This window comes from Drosophila simulans, chromosome 2L, assembly GCF_016746395.2.
Source record: "Drosophila simulans strain w501 chromosome 2L, Prin_Dsim_3.1, whole genome shotgun sequence".
Classification (NCBI taxonomy): domain Eukaryota; kingdom Metazoa; phylum Arthropoda; class Insecta; order Diptera; family Drosophilidae; genus Drosophila; species Drosophila simulans.
Window position 1 is genome coordinate 16,143,735 of NC_052520.2, and position 21,386 is coordinate 16,165,120.

Sequence of the window (21,386 nt, forward strand, 5' to 3'; positions counted from 1 at the left end):
GGGCTACAAATATTAATATTGTTTGTATTTCATGCGCTATCTGCTTTTTATTTTGTTTTCAATTTGGCAATGTCTGACTCGGAAGGGAAGTCGCATGTCAAATTTAATATAAATTATTGGCGAAAAATCACTGGAGTGGGATGAAAGTTGTATCTACGCTTTACTCACATTCCTTGGCCTTTTTCCAGGAGTGCGTTGGCATCGCCTTCAGCTGATTCTCGTAGGCCTTCTTGGCCAGCACATCCTTGGCCTTCGGATTTGGCTTGTTGCAGTTCTCCGAGTCGGCAAAGTGGTCCAGATACTCATCTCGTTTGCAGTAGATGCACACCCCGTAGATGTACTCCTCCTCGCAGATTGTTGCATTTGTGGATCGAGCCCAGTCGGCATTATTTTTCGCCGCCTTAAAGAGTTTGCCCACGTATATATGGGCAGTTGGTATGGGAGTAAAGGCATTCAGGGCAATGGTGGTTATTGGATTGTGCTCCAGGTTCAGCACCTGTAGGTTCTTTAACTTGTCAAAAAGGCCGCTGCAAAAAAGGGTTCAGAATGTCATTTTATTTAATGGTTACCAAAAAATCATACTGATTTGTGTTTTTGTTTATAATTTAGTTTTCAAGAGTGTTACATGAACTGTAATAAGAACTCACCTCTGAATGCGATCCAAATTATTGAACGCCAAGTGAATCTCTAAAATCAAGGGAGTATTCCTGAAAAGCTGATCGGGCAGCCTGGCAATATTGTTCCTCTCCAATCTCAAAGTGAGCAGTTTCTTCTGCACCTTGAGGAAGTCCTTGCTCAAATAGCTGATGTTGCTCCTTATTCCTATGTATGCCAATTGCTCCGACATCCAGAACAACTCGGTTGGCACATTATCACCGCAATTGAAGAGCTCGATCGACTGAAGCTCGGTCATGTGCCAGAGTTCCTGGGGTCCAAAAGCGGACATTTCGACACTACTGTTCTTGGCATCGCAGTCGATCATCAGATGCTTTAGCTTCGATTGCTTTGCAAATATTGAACCCGACACCTTGCCCAAATTCTTGACCACAATTTCCAAATGGGTTAGATTTTTCAAAGGATGCAATATGTTACCGGGCAAATCACTGCTTCCCTTTAAGGAGAGTTGTTGTAGTGCCGGCAGGTTTTCCAAAAAATTTTCAGGCAGTGTTGACTTGAATCCAATGATGGATATTTTCTTCAGACTCTCGTGATCCGTGTAGTGTTGCTGCAGGACCTCTCCTCGATCGGTTTTCTTGGGATCGAAATAGTTGAAGATCTCTAGTTCGGTGTAGTTGCTAACACCCAGCTTACTGAGCAAGTATTTGATGCTTTCTGCATTTGGTATGGCACAGTTTTGGACGATCAGTGAACCGATATTGCCCACCTTAAGAGGTGGTATATAACCGAATCCCCTGGCATCGAATATGCTACAGCTTATGCCGTATAACTGCAGATTGTCACTGTGCAATTGAAGGTTCTCGCACTTGATCTCCTGCTCCTGGCACTCGCAGAGATTTGGTTCCTTGACCAAGGCCTCACAACCCGCTTTGGTCACATAACTTGGATTGATCACTGTGGCATTCTCCTGCCACGACGGCGCAATTAGGGACAGCGAAAGAAGTAGCCACCACATCCTGAGGCTGGGACTCCGAGCAGACTGATCGCTGTAAGGCAGGAGCAGAGGATTTTAAAATTAGTTTTTACGATCCAACAGCTGCACCCGAGGCAGCATGTAAGATACTTTACTACTATATGCATCTTTCTCTTTGCGTCTGGATTTCCTGCAGGTAGCACGCATTTCCCTGGAAGTGCTGATGCCGCTGCTGAGATTTTCCTTCTAGCCGAAGACGCCGCCCCCCATTTTACACCAAAAGGCCGGCTGCCATTTTACACAAATTTGATTACCCGGGGCCGGTCAGGTAAACCCCCTGCCGTATCTCTGCCGCTCTACCTGTTCGCTTAATGGCCCATAATTTACTACGCAACTCGCCCGATTTGTGCATAATATTAAACCATTTTGAATTCGCCTTGCAACAAAAATCAAAAAAAAAAAATCGAACGCAAAAAACGGCAAACAAAATGACTTAAATTGCCATTTGCGTTGCCTTCGGTGGAGTTATTTTTTTGAAGTTGGCGAGGACTACGGGGGTTTTTGGGGAGTGCGAGATGATCTGTACGTAAAGGCAGCCGCGTGAATCCAAAAGAGTGGGTCTGATAACAGTTGAATATGCGCGATTTTACATACGAATTGCAGGCCACAGATGAAGAAGCGAATGGAAGCGATCTGAGAAACGTTTAATACTGCACAGGGGGCTTGGAATAGTAGAAAACTGAAAACATTTTTAAATCATTTATCGTGGAATTTTCGACTAGCAATAAAATTCTAATAAATCAATATTATAAGTTGCAGAAAAGACTGGTGTAAATTAAAAAAGTTGGTTGCAAATCTAAGTTACTTATTGTTTAGTTTGCTTTGTGGAATAGCCAACCCACTGTACCTCCCATGCCAGATTATTCATATCGAGCTCTTCCCACCTCATCGCCATCCTCATCCTCAGCCACAATCTTATCCCAAACCACTTTGAACATCCTGCAGTGCAATTTCAGTGCGGATCCGCTGTTGATCTTATTTCTTGTGCGCGAAACTGGGACTTGGACTGGCTGCTTCTGCTCGATTTCGAACAAATTACGATTCATTCTGGTTTTCAGTTTCATTACAAATGCAAAAATGCAAAATGGCAAGCCGGCCATTATCTCTCGAGACCCAGGACGGTATGGTATGGTATGGTATGAGTTGAAATGGGATGGTATGGGATGTCTGTCTGTCTGTTGATCGATGATCGCTGTGGCCGCCGATGATCAAGTTTTGTGTATCGTTTGAGGCGTACATGCGTAAGTGCCTTTGATCCCCGCACCTGATCCCCCCTGAGTTCGGCCCTCCTCCTGCAGCAGTTGCATTTACAGATCGGGGCCAATGCATTTGAATTTGTCTGGCCGGCAGCCAAATCGATCGACAACCAATCAGCCCCAGTCCAGTTCGGTCAGCCATCATGCCAGTTTGCGCAGTCTGCCCATGTGCACCCAGAAAAATTACGCGCTCATGAATCATTTACATTAACATAATAACAAAATAATACAAAAATATAAATAATTTAACAAGAAATAGGAACAGTTTTAACTAAATTTGTAACTGTACAAAATATTTTTTTCTATTTAACATTTAACAACATGACGAAAGGCATATTTATAAAAAAGTCTTTTAAAAATAGTTGTATTTAATATCCACTATCCATACAGAGCTGCATTTTATATAATATTTAAGCTCAGAATTTAATATCAGTGTTATTTTGAAGCTGCTGCTTCTGCTGCTGGCAGTGGCAAACATTTCATTTTTCACGATCCACGAACAGTCTCTCGTATTCCCAAGAGCTAAATCAATAAATTACGTGACAGGCATGCAGAAAACCTGATGCCTCCAACTTTGCGTTGGCTTTTAGCTCAAGACCACTTCTTGATCGCAGTTTGCGTTTTGCTTCGTTTTGATTGAATCAATCAAAAACTTGTGCATTTATATGAAAAGTATTAAGCAGTAAGGACGGCCAGCAAAATGAAGAATGAATACCCTGAAGTGTATGAATAAATTAAAATGATATGTAAGCAAAGGCAGGATATGTAGTGAAATGAAAAAAGCAAGGTTATTAACCTCTAACTTGGATTTAAGATATATATAAAATGATGTTTGCAACTAAAAGAAAATAAGTCCGGTATAATTTAGAGAATTTAAAAGTTTATAGCTTGATAATATATATAGTTTCCCAGTATTATTTTATGTAATAACAATATATGTATTATTTTATTTCTATTTTTTTGAATACCTATGATCCCTAACTTAAGTAGAGTATTGAATGAATGTCGGTGAGCATGGATCATACACATATCGTTTGCAGATCTTCTGGCGCTGCCATAACATAAGTTATTATTATGTCTTGCCCAATGGCCGGACCAGATATATTTTCTGTTCTCCATTTACCGCACTTTGCCATCTTGGTAAGTTCGCATTAAATTTGATTGGTTTTCATTTGTTGCCAGCAGGAAATGCTCAATAAAGTTCTTAACTCGGTTTAATTAACTCTGACAAATTGAACTCGGTGCAAAATGTTTTCCGAAAAGTAATCGAATTAAAATCGAAGGAAAAGTCATTCTTTGACTTGCGAGTGCTGTGCTCCTTCAATTAGTAATAAATAATTTGGCTTGGTTGAAAAGTTTTACGCCAGCTAAGCGATGCATAATCCATGAAAGGGCACGGCACCAGCAGAGTTCAGGAAGCCAAGGACTCGGGGCCCACAAAAGTCTCAGAAAGTGGAAACCAAACGGGTGCAGGACACTCTTTTTGTTAATACCGCTCCATTGTGCGGCGAAATCTTCATTGATTTTGATTTCTTGTACCGAGGAAAATCGCCTTAGGCCAAAACTTTCGCCCCAACACAAGAGTATTTACCATTTTGCAGGACGGACAGGCAAATAAATGGTCATAATCCTGGCCAGACAAAGGCTACTGTTCCTGCTCCTGCAACTCCACCTTAACCCACAGCTCATAACTCATGTCTGTGCTATTTTTGGGGGTGTTCCTGACTCTTTTATGCGTTTTACATTTGATTTATTCCACATGCAAATTGCGGTATACAAAAATTAAGTTGTTGGAAATGTTTTATTCCGAGAAACGTTTTGCGTCTCGCCGCGACTAAATAATAATTCGCCTCAAATTCAAATGCGCACGTTTCACAAAGAATACAGAGCAGAAAAAGCCATAACATAGCTCAAGGCGCCCCCATATCGTGAGTTCTTATATAAATGGGGGGGTAGAACTCGCCCCTTCCCGAAACTCTTTTTGTCCCGGGGCACAACCCGCTCTTCCAAGTAAATGCATGAAATTGAATACTCGTACCGGGCCCACAAGAATATTTTTGACAGAGTAACCGAGAACCATCATCTCTATTTGGCATTGTAGTTATCCTATGGCTCAATGTTCTGTTTATTTATGCGTTTGCGCCTATTTATTTATTTTAATTAAAAGGGGCACGTGTTGCTGTTTTCTTGTTTTCTTTTTGCCACGGCAACATAACGCCCGGAGAAATTGACGATGGAAAATCGGAAGGCATGGGGCTGTAAGGTGTGGTCCCTTTTTTTGGGAGTGGGTGGGAACGGGTTGCGGCAAGTGCAACGCAGAACTGTATCAATGACAACCCCGAAGTTTCGTCAAAATTTAATATTGTTTACCGAGGTAAATGAAAAATTAATTTACTTGTGCTATTTGTCGAATCTTTCAATAGAATTATATAATAAGCTTATTTTACCGCTATATTTGCAATTCGAAATTGAAAGCATAAGAAATAAGCGGTTTTAAATGCTTGAAAGCGCCTCTATTTTGATGGACTTACTTTAAGGCTATCACGTGATATCACCCTTGAAAATAAAAACTATTAAAAGTGACAGCAATGACGACATTGTTTTCCATTTCACAGCCTTTCCGAAAGGTCAGTGCTTTCCACCCCGTAATTTTGATTGTCCATTCAATCGAATAGACAACTGCCAACTGTCATTAAACTGCAGCAAATGAACATCAAACGAGTGTCAAAACAAACAGAGATCCTTGGGCGTGGATAATTTAACTGACTAAGCCGAGAAGAAATGGCCAGCAAATAGTAATAAACAGGGGAAACAGCGACAGGACGACGGAGCAGCAACAATCAGAACAACTAATTAAATGCCACAACCCCCACGGAAAAACAACCAGACAAAGTCAAAGTTTCTCGACTCGTTTTCATTACGAGTTAATTTGAATGTAAATGAACAGAGGAGTGGAGCCGCTTTTTGGGGAGTGGGAGTAGCTAAAATGTTTGGCTAATGTTTCAATTAAGAAGACAGTGAAAAATTTAATTTTCTTTCATTTGGCTCGGCCTGTGTCTAAATGGAAATTGCCACCCAAGTTAGTGCTAGAAGTTTTCCGTTTGAAGGCGGACAGTGAATTTCATCTGGATTGTTGTTGTCCCGGGTGATGTTCACAAGGAATTTCAATGTTCCACTCATAATTTCATATAATTTCCATTAATTGTATGAAATTAATGCCGCTGGCTTTGAGGCCGAGTCATCTGCACAGAGAAAAATGTAGGTTTCAACTAAATTGACACCACATAAATGTATACTGAGACACGTGGAATTAAAGTGATTAATATTATTATTAACTTAACTTTGTATGATGACACAGTCTTTTTACTGCGTATTTATTAATTATTTTAAATTTAATTGTAAGGATGGCATAATTAAGTTAACTATCAATGGTTTAGAAAATAAATTATTAGCTTATTGAATATATAATCAACATTTTGTTGCTTTAAATGAAGTCGATAATTTTTCCTGTGTGAATATCCAGCTGCATCGTGGTTTTGGCTCTCGCTTGTTGGCCACTCCAGTAGCCATTTTTATGATTTTCTACGCACTTTGGCCATGGCTGGCTTGGAAACTGTCTATGCTAATTTCCCAGTTTTGATGACTAGTCGGCTACCAGCGAGCTACTGGCAACGGCTACCTTTCATTTGGCTGTAACCAACTCCATAACCACGATCACCATCAATCCACCGATCTTGGGTCCTGAGCACCGCCTTTTGCTTTGCATAGATCACTCAAGGGCATCGCTATATGGCTTTTGTTCTGCTCGTGTTCGGGCTGAGTATCAAGGAGTATCGAGTATCCATCATCGTCATCATCATATTCATCGGCAACGTCCCCGTCTGGGCCATGGCCAATTCCCAGTTGAAGCTGCGGTACAACATGGCTAGTTACGCCCCATTTTGACTGGGCAATTGTCATGGACACGGCGTGGAAATCAGACTGATGTGAACATATTTTTTTTGAGTGGGTAGTTGGGGAATATTTCTTCGGGCTACTAAATGGGTTAGCAGAAATCTAGTGAAAGAGACAGTAAAGAATTGGAAAAAGTGCATTCATTTTGGCTGCAGCGATTTCCGGAAGATTAAACCAACTATATGATAATGCTCACATGTCCCCTTTCAATTGGTATTATTTATTATTTTCCATTAAAATAAAGTATCTGTATTGGTTCTATTCCTTTTCATCTAATCCGCCTGCTATTGCCCTTTAGCAGGCCGAAAGTGCAGAAGCTCAACCTCCTTTGCAGTCATTTCCTTTTTGCACACTCAGCACAAATTGCAATCAAAGTCCTCCTCGTCCAGTCTCAACCCCTTGCTCCTCTTCAGCCACTGACTTTTTAGCACTTCAAATTGGCAAACAAACAAACTCACGTTCAAATGAAATGTGAGCATAAACAGAAAATTTTTCACACAGCGCTGGCATCGCTTTCCCCTCGTCCTTTTTTTTTTACTTTTTGAACCCAACTCGTGTGCAATGGTAAACAAACTTGAAAAGCAAACCGAAAAGCAGAAGCGGAAATATTGCGCATACGTCGTGTTGCACGTGCAAAATGACGAAGAGGAAGCAGCAGAAGCCGCTGAATAAGAGCAGTGAGCAGGGAAATGCGAATCGCACAGGACGAAGGAAGAGGAATTGGAAGGAAAGGACGTGGCATCACTTGACACGCAAATATGCATAAACAAGGCATGAATATTCATACTCACAGCAGACACTTCGCCCCGTCTCGCTCGCTCCGCCCTAGCATCTTGAAAAGGACTCGCGTCCTCGTCCTGGTGCCCATATCTCGTTTAGAGATGAAATGCAATGCGCATTGAAAAATTTGCCCGCAAAAAGTGTTTGCACAAGCCGAGGTGAGTGAACCAAAAAGCAGAGCAGACTGCAAGCACAGTGGTAATGCAAATCACTTTTTATGTTAAGCTAAGCTCGACATAAACTAAATTTTTAGCATTCATTTGTAAATAATTTTCATTGAAATACTCATATTTTTCCATAAATGAGCAAGCATTTAAGCATCACACAATTATACGTTTGGTCACACTTTTAATCATTTATCTAGGCACTGGTAACACTAATACCGTTAACAGTTCTAATAACTTTTAGATGAATTAATGAATTTATTTGGTTTCATATAAGTCTCAATATCAGCTATTGAGTGTCTACTGTTTGCCCACATAATATGCAATTTTCACAGCATTTGAATGAATGAGCGAATGTTTGCTTGTGTTTGCTTAGCCATTCACAAGTAGACACAAAATGCAAACGGGTCATTCACTTGGTTCTGCTACTCCACCACCCCTTTTCACTGCTTTCGCTGAAGAATTCCTGCGTGTAGGACTTTACAGAAATTTCAACTGCTTAGGCAACAATCATAAATCCCTGTCAATCACACTCGGCTGTCATCATCATCAAAACAGTCATCAGCGCTCTAGATAGGCCGTGTAGTTGCGACTTATCCAGCGACTTTTGTGACTTGTGACTTGGCTAAGCGGAACTGATTACATAGCCTTCTGTTGCGACGTCATCGATTTGGCTGCGTGACAAAAATGCCTCTTTATTTTTTGTTTTCGACTGTTTCGATGTCATTTATATGATGCTCCGAATTTGACAGCTGCGTGGTGGATCGATTCGGGGGTGGGAGAGTTATGCAACACTCGAACAGTTAATTTCTTTGGAAGCTTCCTATTGACAACAATCAATCATTTTCTCGTGTATAAACTGGGGGAAAGTTCGCAAGACCTTTCTACAGAATTGTAAAGCGGTAAGCTAAGGTGAATAAAAGTTAGGCAAATACCATAGAAGTAGAATACTGGTGAAATTTTTGTTGAAACGGAAACTTTTATAGTATCGAGTAATTCTAAAATTACTATTTAGTGTGCCAAATGCATGATATTTCTCAAAAAATACGAAACTTATCAGAGCAATTGCAGGCGTATCATGCTGAAATTTGTATTTAATCTTTGTGTTTTCGCAATTTAATCTTAAAGCTACTAAACGTCGTTAAGTGTATCTCCATTATTGTTTTTTAGTTTATTTTAATAGGCAAAAAATAAAAAATTCTCAATTGCCTATATTAAATACAATGAAGAGCTACAAAAACATTTATTGCCAGACAAATCCAAATGCAAGCGTCTGTTCAAAAACATAATTAAATGTGTTTTCGTTTAAAGTAGAACAGAAAGACTCACAAAAATTTGCATACCTAATAAAATCAGAACTGTCGAAAAAATACCAGCAAAGAACGGCAAAAACTCGGCCAAATCACCGGCTAAAACTAATCCCCCAAATCTGCGACGATTGCCAAGGCAAATCAGAGTCCTGAAACCATAAAAAGCGAAGAGCCAAAGAGCCTGGGGCAACAATTTTAGATTTACGCCACTTAGAAGACATTTAAGCGTGCAACAAATGCAGCAACAACAACAATAACAACCAAACCGGGTCCACATGCAAAAGGCCAAAGTCAAAAGCCGCCAAGAAGCAGTCGTTGTTGTTGTCGCTTATGTTGTTTTTGCTTTTGTTGTTCCCGTGCGTGCTGAGCTTCCTTCTGCTGAAGCTTCTTTCCCAGCGATTCTTCTACGGTCTGTGGACCCTGCCAAAAATCAAAAAGGGTTTCTGCCTCAACGGCCGACAGTTTACAAGTCTTTCTCGTGTTTCGACAACATTAATTTGTTGTCTCTTCCATGTTGGGAACTTGCAGAGGCAAGGTCTAGCCGCAAATGTTGCCAGCAACAAGTTGCCGGCCTCAGGGAACCGCAAAAAGAGAGAGAACAGTAGCTCTATGGCAAACAATAAGAAAAATTATTTAATTTGAGTACTTTTCGGGGCCGGTTTATTTTATTTTTCAACAGCATAGTGTTGGCCATGGATGTGCTGAACAAAAACCGAAAAAACCGCAGAATTTTACGGGCTCCTCGTCGCCCTTAACAATGTCTCATTGTCAGGTCTAAATCATTTTTAACGATCAATAAATGAACACGGTAGAAACAAAATATGGTGAAGGTGGCACCGTGAGTCGGTGACAGTAAAAGCGATTAATTTGTGAATATTTTGAATATTGTGAATATTTTAAGTATTAGCTAATAAATAACATATAATCTACACTCTTTATAAAGATAAATTGTTTGAAATTGGTATTTGCTAACAATTGGATATTTTTTTTTATTTTTTCTAACTGTTTTAAACCAATTTTATTCTACTTATTTTGGTTATAAAGTAATATCTTTTGAAGTTAATATGACCGAAAAGTGAAATCACCTGTCACGATCGAAATATGTGTCTCAAGTTCTCATCCCTGGCGATTATCTCGTATTTCTGTTTATGTGGAACTCATCCTTCAAGTGACTTTGTGTGCGGTCTCTTCGCGACTTAACTTGGAAGTCGGGAAAGGTGTAAAGCTAATTGAAAGTCCCGCCCAGAGCGGCGAACTTCAAAGGTCCACCAACGACTTTGTTGCGGAAGCAAAGTCACTGCAGCCAGAAAACTATTGGATACCAATACCCAAGAGATTTCTCGCCCAGACGCAGACATACATATATCGCACTATTTTATTGCCGACTGTTGGTGGGAATGTGGGTGGCAGATAGGGGAGCCACGTGATAAGCTGTGGATTGCACACATGTTTCGATATTTAGCCAAAGGCAAACAAAACAAATGACAAATCTAGCTACAACACTGCAAACATTACTTTATCAGTCTATAACTTTTGTCTGTATTTACCAAACGCTTCAAATAGACAGCTGTACGCTGGCTCTCTACTGAAAATCGAAAATTCCTGCGATTAAATTGCAATTTCCACAACAGATGTTCGGGCTTTAGCGCATTTCCTTTTTCTAATTGTAAGCGGATATTTATTCTCCATCATTTCCGCTCATTTGAATTTTTTCGCCCCACTTGGGCGGAAAAGGAAACTTATTTGCTAATAAAAATTCAAAAGATAAACACACAAATCAAAGTCATAAGCCCAAAATGAAACTGAAACTCTGCAGGACAAGAAAAAACCGAATCAAATGGGAGTAAAAATGCGGAAAAATATGCGTAGAAATACTCGAGATTTTTGGGGTAATTTGCCTCGGTGGTTGATGCCGGATTATTAAAGCAACACGTGCGGGGAAATACCGCGAAATCTTGTTAAACAAAATTAAACGACTTAGTTGACTTTGAGCTCTGGGAAAAAAACATGCACACAAAAAAATACAAACCCAATGGGAGATTTGCATTTGTACAACTGATTGCACTTACAAATCGTAAAAAACGAGCATCGAGCAGCGACAGCAAACATCCATTAGGCCCACTGTGCACAGTGGGTAGCAGACGGCGACGGTTGGGGTTGGCAGCCTAATGCTCAAAAGGAAATTATAATAAGCGCAGCTTTTCCCCGTACGGAAAAGCGGACAAGAAAATACATAAATAAAAGACGCCGGCAAGTAGGCAATGCAAATGTTGTTTGCAGCTTGTGTAATTTCCCTGGTTCGTTTTCCCAGAATTTTTTACATATTTCACCGGCCTTTATCGCACTAATAAAAAGGATTTTCCTCGAACGCCGGGAAATTGTACTGAAAAGTCGTCGTCTCGCATTTCTTTGTATCATTTTACTGCAGGCAACGGGGGGCTCGACCAAGCGGTTGGGGTTCTTACTTCTGGGGGCCGTCAGCCTTATTTATTTACTAGTCCTGTCATATTGCAACAACTGACTTTTTTACTTTGGCTGTTGTCTGGCTTATTTTGTTTGTTTTTCCATTTTTCCTTCGCTTTTCCCCACTGTTTTCCCTGGGTCGCTGTGCATTGTGCGACTATGCTACCTTATAAATGGATTATGGCAATTAGATGGTATTCGAGGGTTGTGGGTTGGGACATTGGGTTGCTCGAAATATGCAATCCATGTTCTTCGGCGGGGCAAGAAATCCATTAGAGTGGCTTAGGACTCGATTTGCTTAAAGATGAAATAATGATATGTGGCAATGGCTATGGAAAAGTGTATAAGATGGAGAAGTGAAAGGGATTGCCAAACGGAAAGGGGTAAGTAATGCTTTCATAGAGAAAATATTAATATTATTTAAAAATGTGTATAAAAAGTTTAACTAAATATAAGAAACTGTACTACCTACCAACAATCCAACGTTTTTTTTCGATCACTCAAATACATTACAATTCCCTTACAAGTTCTGAAACGTTTTTCTTGCCAGTCATGCACCACCAGCCGAATGAAAAACCAATTAAATGCGAAACAATCATCATTAGGCAGTGCCACAAAATGATAATTCAAATGTTTTCAGCTGAGTGGCCAAAGCGAATCGAAACGAGAGAACATAACAACTATAACTAAGTATGTACACCGTGAAATTGAACAAATAATATGCCAAGAAAGTAGGCGCCGAATAAAAAAACCGAAGAGGAGATTGGAAAAAGTTCGAAGCCAACTATTATTAATGATCTGATATATCAATCGGCTAGCAGATCAAAGAGGTTGAGGCATGGTATGCCAGTTGTAAAATGTACAGATTAAAATTTGAACAGGGAAAATACTTCGGATTCGAACCGTTGAAATTCCTTGGAGCGCACAAAATGCCAAACCCAAAACTAAAATTGGTAACCAAGTTTTGGGTGGTGGATGTTCGAGAGCCAGCCATCAAAGACATTTAAGCATTTTGCGGTTTTTTGTGTGCCCGGGATGCCTTTTGTCCTCTCGCAGGACATGTGCAGCAAAGTGTCGCATATGTGGCTCGACTTTTTTACATCATATCCTCCTAGCTGGGATTCATCCTGCCGCTTTGGGTCGCTTATTGCCAGGCATTTATGAAATTTTGTGCGGAATTTCGGGGCGGGCGACTTGAAAAGCCTGAGAAGCCCAGACAACTATTACCAAAAGCACAAGAACGAGACGAGCTGAGGTTAACAAACTGCCAGCTAAAGACCGACCTCCATGTGATGTGTGTGAGTACTGCTCTTACTTTTTCTAGTTTTAATTTATATGTAAATTAGCCAACTCTGTGGAGATGGTGAAAAAAGCATGTGCCGAATGAAGGCAACTATTAGCACAAAGCTGTAAGTAATGACAAGTTGAGTGCAATTTGATGACAGTTGCCAGTCAGATTGAGCAGCTCATCCTCAAGCCAGTCGAATCCGAATCGATCCCAAATTGATGGTGGAAAATAAATCAGACCCATTTAGACCAAAACAAATCCCACTCGGCCATGACAAATCAGGCATAAAATTGTACAATTTACGAACAAGTTCATCTCTGGTCAGACATCATAAATTAAACAAACTTTAATCAAACAGAAGTGGCACAACCACTCCGCAGATCATCCGATGTTTTCCAATTTTCTCACAGCTCACTTTTATGATCCACAAATCACTCGGGGCGAAATGCGAAGAAGCCAGGTCTTTGGGTTTTATTTAAACATTAATTAAATGTCCGAACATGGGAGTGAAGTAGCACAAATATCAGGCGTGAAAGTCGACATATACCAAAATTTATGAAAGCGGCCACAACATTTTAACGCCAGTTGGTAATCGACAAGCTCATCGTAATCGCAAACGCAATTGCAATCATCCACTGACATTCGTCATAATTTATGGGTCCTTCTGGTCTGGCTTTGGTCTGCTCAAATAGCCCAATAACATATCAACTAAATTGATAAAAACCACAAAAAAGCGACAGACGACAGTCAACTGAACAGAACGGGAGCAGATTGTTAAGCTTTTGGTCAAGGGTCGACTTGTATGTGTTCCTGCAAAAGATATATAGTATATTGAATTCCAAAAATATTTTGAAAACAACGAGAAAGTAAAATAATGATTCTTGGTAAGATTATATTATTCTATTTTATATTATATTATTTTTAAAACGATGAGAAAGTGTAGAGATTATTCTTGGTAAGATTATGTGGGAAGTTGTCACAAATGAGTGTTTTATAAAGAGTATCTTTCTTATAAGCCACTGAGAGCCTGATATTCCCTCAGCTACTGGGTACTTACGATACCAATTGAAATGAAGCCGGTGGCAATTGGGCGACAGGGGAACTGAAAGGCCAACCTGGGAGCTGCTGACTGACAGCAATCGAAAGCTATGCAATAATAATAACAGCACAAAGTCAGGAGGTGAGCCAACAGAAAACAGCTGCCAACATTCACACGTCATTTAATTTCGATTAGTCGCCCGAAAGGCAGACAAATAAAGCGACAAATGCAGTGTCGAATGCGAATGGAAAGCCAAATGTTCTGTGGTCACTACATTGTCTTTGGTAATTGTCGCCTTCGACCACGAAGAATGTACAAAATGCCTAATTGGCACTTCGATGGGCCAGAGAATTGCGAACACATCGCCCTAATTTTTCAATTCTCCCCTGAAAATATCGATCTTCGATCATTTCTTCGGTTTTTTGTCTTTGCCAACTTGCAGCTGAAGATCTTGATCAGTATTCGTGCTCGAATAGCAATCACACTTTTGGATTCCTATATTTGATTAATGACTGTATTTTGTTCGCTGGGAGTTCGAAAGGTGAGAGAAGTCTGTTAATGAACCTTGAATTGCATCCGCTTCTGGTTAATTTTTTTGGGAACAAACTGATTGACCCATGAGAAATGGCCCGGGGATGGTCTATTAGTGATAAGCTTTTAATTTGATTTCGATTTGAATGATTGTGAGAATGGGATTTATTTAATTTAGTTGAAAAGCGAACTTGAATTTCTTAGCCATGTATAAATTGTTTATTATAGCAATACAAATATTTGAAATTAATTATATATTCCCAGACTTTGTAAATACATTTACAGAACTCGAATTCCCATTAAAACTTGCTTAATCCACCCATTCCCAAAACATTCATCAAAGTGTCCAAATTAGGCTGGATCCAAAAATCCATTCCGGAAAACTCTACGCAATAGGCCCCATGCACACAGCAACGAAAGGCTAAAAAAGGAAAATGTTTTCCCCAAGCGCTTAACACCAGTCCGCCCATCCGAACTCCCCTTACCGCCCCTAGAGCCCCACACAAAGTGTGAATGAAATAAGTTAGGCCAACTCGGCAGCAACAATTTTTCGCTTTGAAAATGATTATTAGGTCAGTTGCTGCTGACAGGCCAAGGAGAAGTGGGAGTGGCAAGTGGGCAGCAGCTGGACGAACGCAGCCCAAGGCAGTGAGCAGGACAAAGACCTCGGAAACGGGGGCAGCAAGGGGTTAAGCTGGGCAGCAGGCACCTCGTACGAAAATAGCAGAGATTCCTTTTGAAGTTTACGCACAAGTATGCCTTCGAAATAGCCCCATGGAACTCCTGAAAACCAGGATGCAGGATAATAATTAACGCAATAATCATCGATGAATGGGTGGCATGAGGAACGGGGAAAGCCCAGGGAAAATTATTAAGAGAGGGGAGAATAAACGGGGAAGTGTTACCCATCTGACTCTTTTCTAGCTATAAAGGTTGGTCCTGTAAACATACTTCTTATAAGGTTGCTTTCTGATTTTGATTTCTCGTACTTGTTGTCTTTAGAATACAAAGCATTTGATTGTCAACATTTGAATCGTCAGAGCTTTAATGAGTATTTTAAATGCATATCAAAAAATAATTTTGTGTTATGCGATTTAGTCTCGATTTGGCTACTTTTTGCAACCAACTGTTGACAACACTGAAAGGATGCTGAAAGGCCGGTCAATGCTTAAAATGATTAACGCGCTTAACCCATTGGTGCTCAGGCATGCGCTCGGCACCTTTAACCCCCCTTGGCCGGCTCGTGAGCCCCCTGTCGCCCCTCTTTGTCCGACGCTGCGTGTGTTCATTTTGTAATTTGCGTAGGTGATGCCATGGAATTTGATTTTCACACGTGTTGCTTGCTACTGCCACACACCTGCCTCCCACTTTTCCCCGCCCATCAATCCTTGTTGCTCATGTTAATGTTAATAATAATGGAAATGCTGTGTGTGTGCAATTATCTTCCATTTCATTGATTCCACACACGCGCCATATAAAAATAGAAAGCCCGCGGGTGAAAAGCAGAACCAGAGGCCTATCCGAGGCCCTTAACCCATTAGGAAAACGACTGCAGATGGATATGAAAATTGGCAGGTGAGTGTACTTAAAAGTTATCGAACAGATCCAGAAGTTTCCTATCGATTCGATAGGGCATTACAAAGTTAAAACATTTTAAAGACAAATGTTGAAGGGGCAAAACGAATCTTAAATTACACGCTTGACCAGCAGCTTACCTGCAGCGGCTAACCTCAACCTCGAATTCAATAATTTCTTATGAATTGAAGTTGCGCTGGCAAGTTCAAAGCTCACGAAACAGGCAATGGAGTAGAAGGATGAAATGGTAATAACAATAATCATAAATACAGCGAGACGATGACAACCCTAAAACATCCCAGCGACTAGCTCTTGACAGGAAAAACTGCCCAGACTAAAGATGGAATCACATGGAATCACAGATAAATTGTGCAAGTCTCGCAAGCAAAGAGGTAAAAGCTTGCAACGAGAAAAGATGGAAAAAGAAAAAAAAAACTTGGGGAACGTGAGTAGGAGGTTGAAATGTTGCGCGTGCGCAGAAATTGAAATGAAAATTGCTGTGGCAGCGGCGGAGTCATGAGAAGAACCTTTTTCCAGATAAGTCATGGGAAGATCTTGGCGTAGATCCCCCCTTTTAATTGCTCAATTGTGTTGACAACTGCAGCCACACAAAATGTAAATATTTATATAGATTACATGAAAAACGAAAGATCATCAGGAGAGCATTACAAAGTGCACTGGGGAATTTCAGCGAAATGCGAAAATCGCATTAAATGGCACGCAATTGTTTTCTTTTTTTGTTTGTACAAAGTCTTGGCCTTGTTTTAATGGCCAGATAAGCATCAACTACCATATATATCGAGTCGACAGCTCTCTCGGCCATTTTGTCCAAACGAAATGTTTGCGTGTGCCGGGCAATTTATCAAAACATTTGATTTAGTTGTAAGAAAGCATTTTCAACTCAATTTCGGTTGGGTCTTACGTAATGGGAAAAATGGCAGCTAGCATGGTCGCTCCTGGAATTGGAAATTCGACCTGCCTAAAGGTCCTTACGCCGCCGGCAATCCAAAGGAGTCCTGGGCTTCTTGCCAGGCAAGGTGAGCTGACTAACGTAATTGCCACTAAAATTTATGTAGCTGGTGCGGTTTTTATGAAAACACGTTTTAACAGCAAAAGAACGAATAAAAATATGTTAAGCTGTTAAGAACTCCATAAAATGGGTAGTGAAATAAATATTATAAGAACCTGTTATAGGTGCAAAACTAAAATGAATATAACATATTCCCTGTAATTTTACATATTTAATATATTTATTTTTTAAGTTTTTTAATATTCTTACAAAATGTATACTGTAATAAAAAATGGAATCTATTAAGGAAATGTTGCATATATGTAGTGTTTTAAATTTACCTTTGATATGTGCCTTCTGCCTAATTTGTATAATTAAAACACCTATAGCTCCCTAGCCAGCAAACTTCGGAATCTCCTAAGGAAATTATGATTGGAGTTCATCAATTAGTTCTCACATTTCCCATAATTCCACCGGTAATCAAAGGCAATTAAACAACTCGACTGAAACATCGAAACGAAGCTGTTGTAGCATTTTGTAATTAAAACGTCTGATACAAAACCAGATGCAAATTTACCAACAAAAACTTGTAGCATTTTGCTATAATTTCTGCGGCTGATAATTTTATGCAAGAACCAAACGGCGAGTATGACGAGGGGTTAACCTCGGAGTCCACCGAAAGGGGCAGCAGTGGGTTAATTGCCCCGACACCAACAATAGCGACTAAGAAAACAATGTAAGCAACACGAACTTATGGATTTCCGCCATTTTTGACTGTTGATCTAGTATATATGTTTTAAATAACCCCAACACAAATCTAAGAAAAAGCAACCTGATATAACTTTTCAATAACTCAGTTTTTCTACTAAAAGTTTCAAACTCTTATTTAAAGTATAAACAGTAAGATTATTGCTGCTCTTGAAGCATATACGAATGTTTATTAAGGAAGCTAGTTTAAGTATTTTATATTATTTTAGGAAATCATTATGGAAAATCAATTATTAAATGTATGTAGATACAATTAATATATCTCCTTATAACTTTATCAGATTGCAAGGCATTGGCTTAAGAGCTGAACTTCATCCAAATAAAGTATTAGCTCACATGCATTTCAGCACTTCTTTCAGAAGGTTTCTGATCAAATTGTAAGAAAATTCAAAAATTTGGAAAATGTCTCCTCTAGTTTTTTCACTTCTTGCTCTTTCTCTCTTTGCTTGATTATAATTTGTTTTATTTGTTTTGAACACGTTTTGGGGATTGCTTCTGCTCCTAACAAACAAAAAAAAACAAACAAATGGGAAGAAAAGAGCGAGGAAGCGAGGAGCATGGTGGAGAAAGAGGCGCGAAAAGGGGAGCAAATGGAAGCAGCGACGTCGAAGTCAGCAGCGCAGCAATAACTGTGCATTTGTATTTGTTTGTCATTTCGCTCTCTCATTGCGAGAATGTGAGTGTGTGTGCGTTTCCCTCTCTCTTTCTCACTCTCTCTCTCGCTCCCTCGCTAGCTGACTCGCTCTTTTCCATTTCAATTCCCATTTCAATTCAGATTGCGATTTCATTTCCATCGTTGAGACTCCGCCCCCAAGAGCGTGTTCCACTTACCGAACGTTCCGCTATGTACTGGCTTCCTTTCTTTGCGTTTGTGTTTGCACTTCTGTTTTTGCTTTTCTTGTTGCCTTTGCTATGCTTTTTCTTTTGGTTTTTTTGCTTCATTATTTACTCAACGACTGTCTTGTGTGTTTGGTTGAGTTTGCGTTTGTGCATTTGTTTATGCGTCTCGTTTTACAATTTAAAGGCATTTCCTTTGTGCAAATTTCAGCACTGCGCACTCTCGCTCTCCCTCTCTCTCCCTAGCGCCCTCTGGCTCGCTTTCTCTTTCGCTCCCTCGGTATCCTATCCCTGTCCTAGTCCCTCTTCCATCCCTCAATCAGAAAATATTGTTATATTGAATAAATATTTTACTTACAAGGTAAAAACAATATTTTGGCTTTAGTCCCTGCTTAATTTTCGGGCCTTGTGGGGCCAAGGGTTCGCTGGGTCCTTTGACCAGGACTAATTTTAAATTTATGTTTTTGAAATTTCGTTGGGCAATTTCAGTTTGTCGGTTGTAGTTTTACAACCATGATCATGAACGCGCAGTGAGGTGGGGCTTTCGGGGGTTAAGCTGGTCCCGTCTCGAGTTATTTATAGAAAAGTCCTGTGTAACTTCTGCGGTATGTAAATTTCTTTATAAACAATTCATTTCAAAGAGGCTCCGAGAATTCAGGAAAAGACAATTATTTTTGCACGTTCAGTATGACCATGTGAATTTTAGTTTTTCTTATTTTTTAAATAAATTATATAGACAAGAGTGGCGCTATGCAACGCTGCGTATACAACTCCAGAATTTCAATAAAATTTCCACTAAATATCGAAATTTCCCTTGATATATAAGTCTAAAAAATACTTAATGTGTAAATATAGAACCATATTTCATAAAATGAAATAAAACTATTTTATCCTTTGTAATAAATTGAATAGAAGAAAGAAATTAAATAGAATAATTATTCATTTGATTTTATTTCGCTAATCACTTTTTGATCCCTTACCTGGCCTTCAATTAATTTTCCCACTAATAACCAAATATATCAAACTCTTTCCACTTTTCGCCGACAAGTAATTTTCCCCAATTATCTTTTGGTGTTTAAAATTGAAAGATTAATTGCTAGTGAAATGCAAAAATAATATCGTATCTCCTGCGAACCGCTTTCATTGTATACTTTCTTCCTTTATACCTCTTTATTGAGGGGAGTTTATGTACAGTCCGTGTACATGGCAAAATCTGCTCCTGCCCTTCGCTTTTCTTTATATCCGCCATTTTATTGCTTTTTCTCCGCCCCCTTTTCCCTTGAACGCCCCTCGAACCCCCGGGAAAAGCTCACAAAACTCTCGACATTTCATTTGCAATTTTCTTTTCTTGCTTGCATTTTATGACTTTTTCTTTAGCACTTCGTGGGCGGGACAAAAGGGAAGAATTTTCACTGGATTTTCCCCACGCCCTTAGTCTTAACTTTCCCCCTACCCACTGCAAAATTGGCAACATCTGCGTAATGCAATTTTCCCTTTTGGCTGGCAAGTGAAAATTTCTGCCTTCTTCGTTTCTTTTGTAGTTGCTGGCTTTTCCTCTATCATTCCCATTTTTCTCCACCTTTATATTCTCTTTTTTCCATCTTTTTTATTCCTCTTGCCGTGGCATTGCATTTTCCTGTGCCAAGACGTCCTGCAGGATTTATGTTGCGGCCAGGATCTTTGCGGCGGCCACACCCCTAATTCTTGGAGCTTGCGAGTCCTCCGAGAAATGGAAGGATATTTACCCCTTAGTCTTTGTTTGATTTTCTTCGCTTTTCCCCAAAGTATGCTACGAAAATTGTACAAAGTTTCAACATTTAATGCTGGCGGTTTCCATGCAGGATATGTCTGCGGATGAGCGTAATTTAGATATGGAGCCAAAAGAGCCCGAAATCTCCAACATATTTTCCTATTTTTTATTACCCACTTCGATAATACTTTGTCGTGGGTAGGGCGTCTACGTATGAGAGGGTTCTCGGCTAAAGTTGCCCCAGCCTATGCTTTATGGACTTCCTGCCCATCCCCGCCAAGGACCTCACAGCTCCTGATGCTGCCACATCATTGTTGCCCGTGACAATAATTCAGGCAGGCCAGGACAAAAGCCAGGAGCACCTGGAAATTTATGGCCGACTCGTCCTCCTTAACCCATTCCCATCCCACTGGTACTACTTGACCCTTAACTACTCGAGCACTTTGAGAAATTATTTGGATTTCTTTTCATAAGAGTGTGGTTTTTATTCAAGCATTTTATTTAAAGCGACTTGAAACACTTGTTCATATTTTAAATACAATGATTCCACATGTATCTGTAGACTCACTAATAAAAGAAAACAAGCATTTTGTGAAAATGCTAAGATGGTTTTTCCCAGTGCACAACTAGGCTAACTTACAGGTTTTTGAAATATACTTTATATTTTTTGGGTGGGACATTTTATCGCATTTGGTTAGGTCGTAAATACCTGAGTGGATGTGAAATCCTTGGTCGAAAAACTTATGCAAAGTTCACAACTTTCTTTTCTCTATCAGCGTCTTCTGCTTTTTTATAGTTTCCTGCATTTCCCAATGTCCTGGCCACTCCCCTTTCGCCCACCACACCAACTTTATTATCATATTTGTTTAATATATTAGAAATTTTTTCCACTTATTTTTTTTTTTGCGGTTCAGTTTGCAACCCCTGATTTGGCTTCTTTCGTTATTTTTTTGTGCTTCGACTTGTAGCAACTTTGCTCAGCAGTTTTTGACATTTTCCATGATGGATTGC

General features: G+C 39.8%; 1 protein-coding gene across 1 annotated transcript in view; it reads right to left on the bottom strand.

Annotated features, from left to right (window-relative positions):
• Positions 1 to 21,386, bottom strand: part of LOC6732517 — a 48,434-nt gene that overhangs the window by 4,111 nt on the left and 22,937 nt on the right. The window contains exons 2-3 of the mRNA XM_016178202.3: positions 648 to 1,664; positions 169 to 527 (exon numbers count right to left, since the gene is read on the bottom strand). Coding sequence (XP_016025172.1) covers positions 169 to 527; positions 648 to 1,633 — 1,345 coding nt within the window. The 5' untranslated portion in view covers positions 1,634 to 1,664. The remainder of the gene's footprint in view (positions 1 to 168; positions 528 to 647; positions 1,665 to 21,386) is intronic.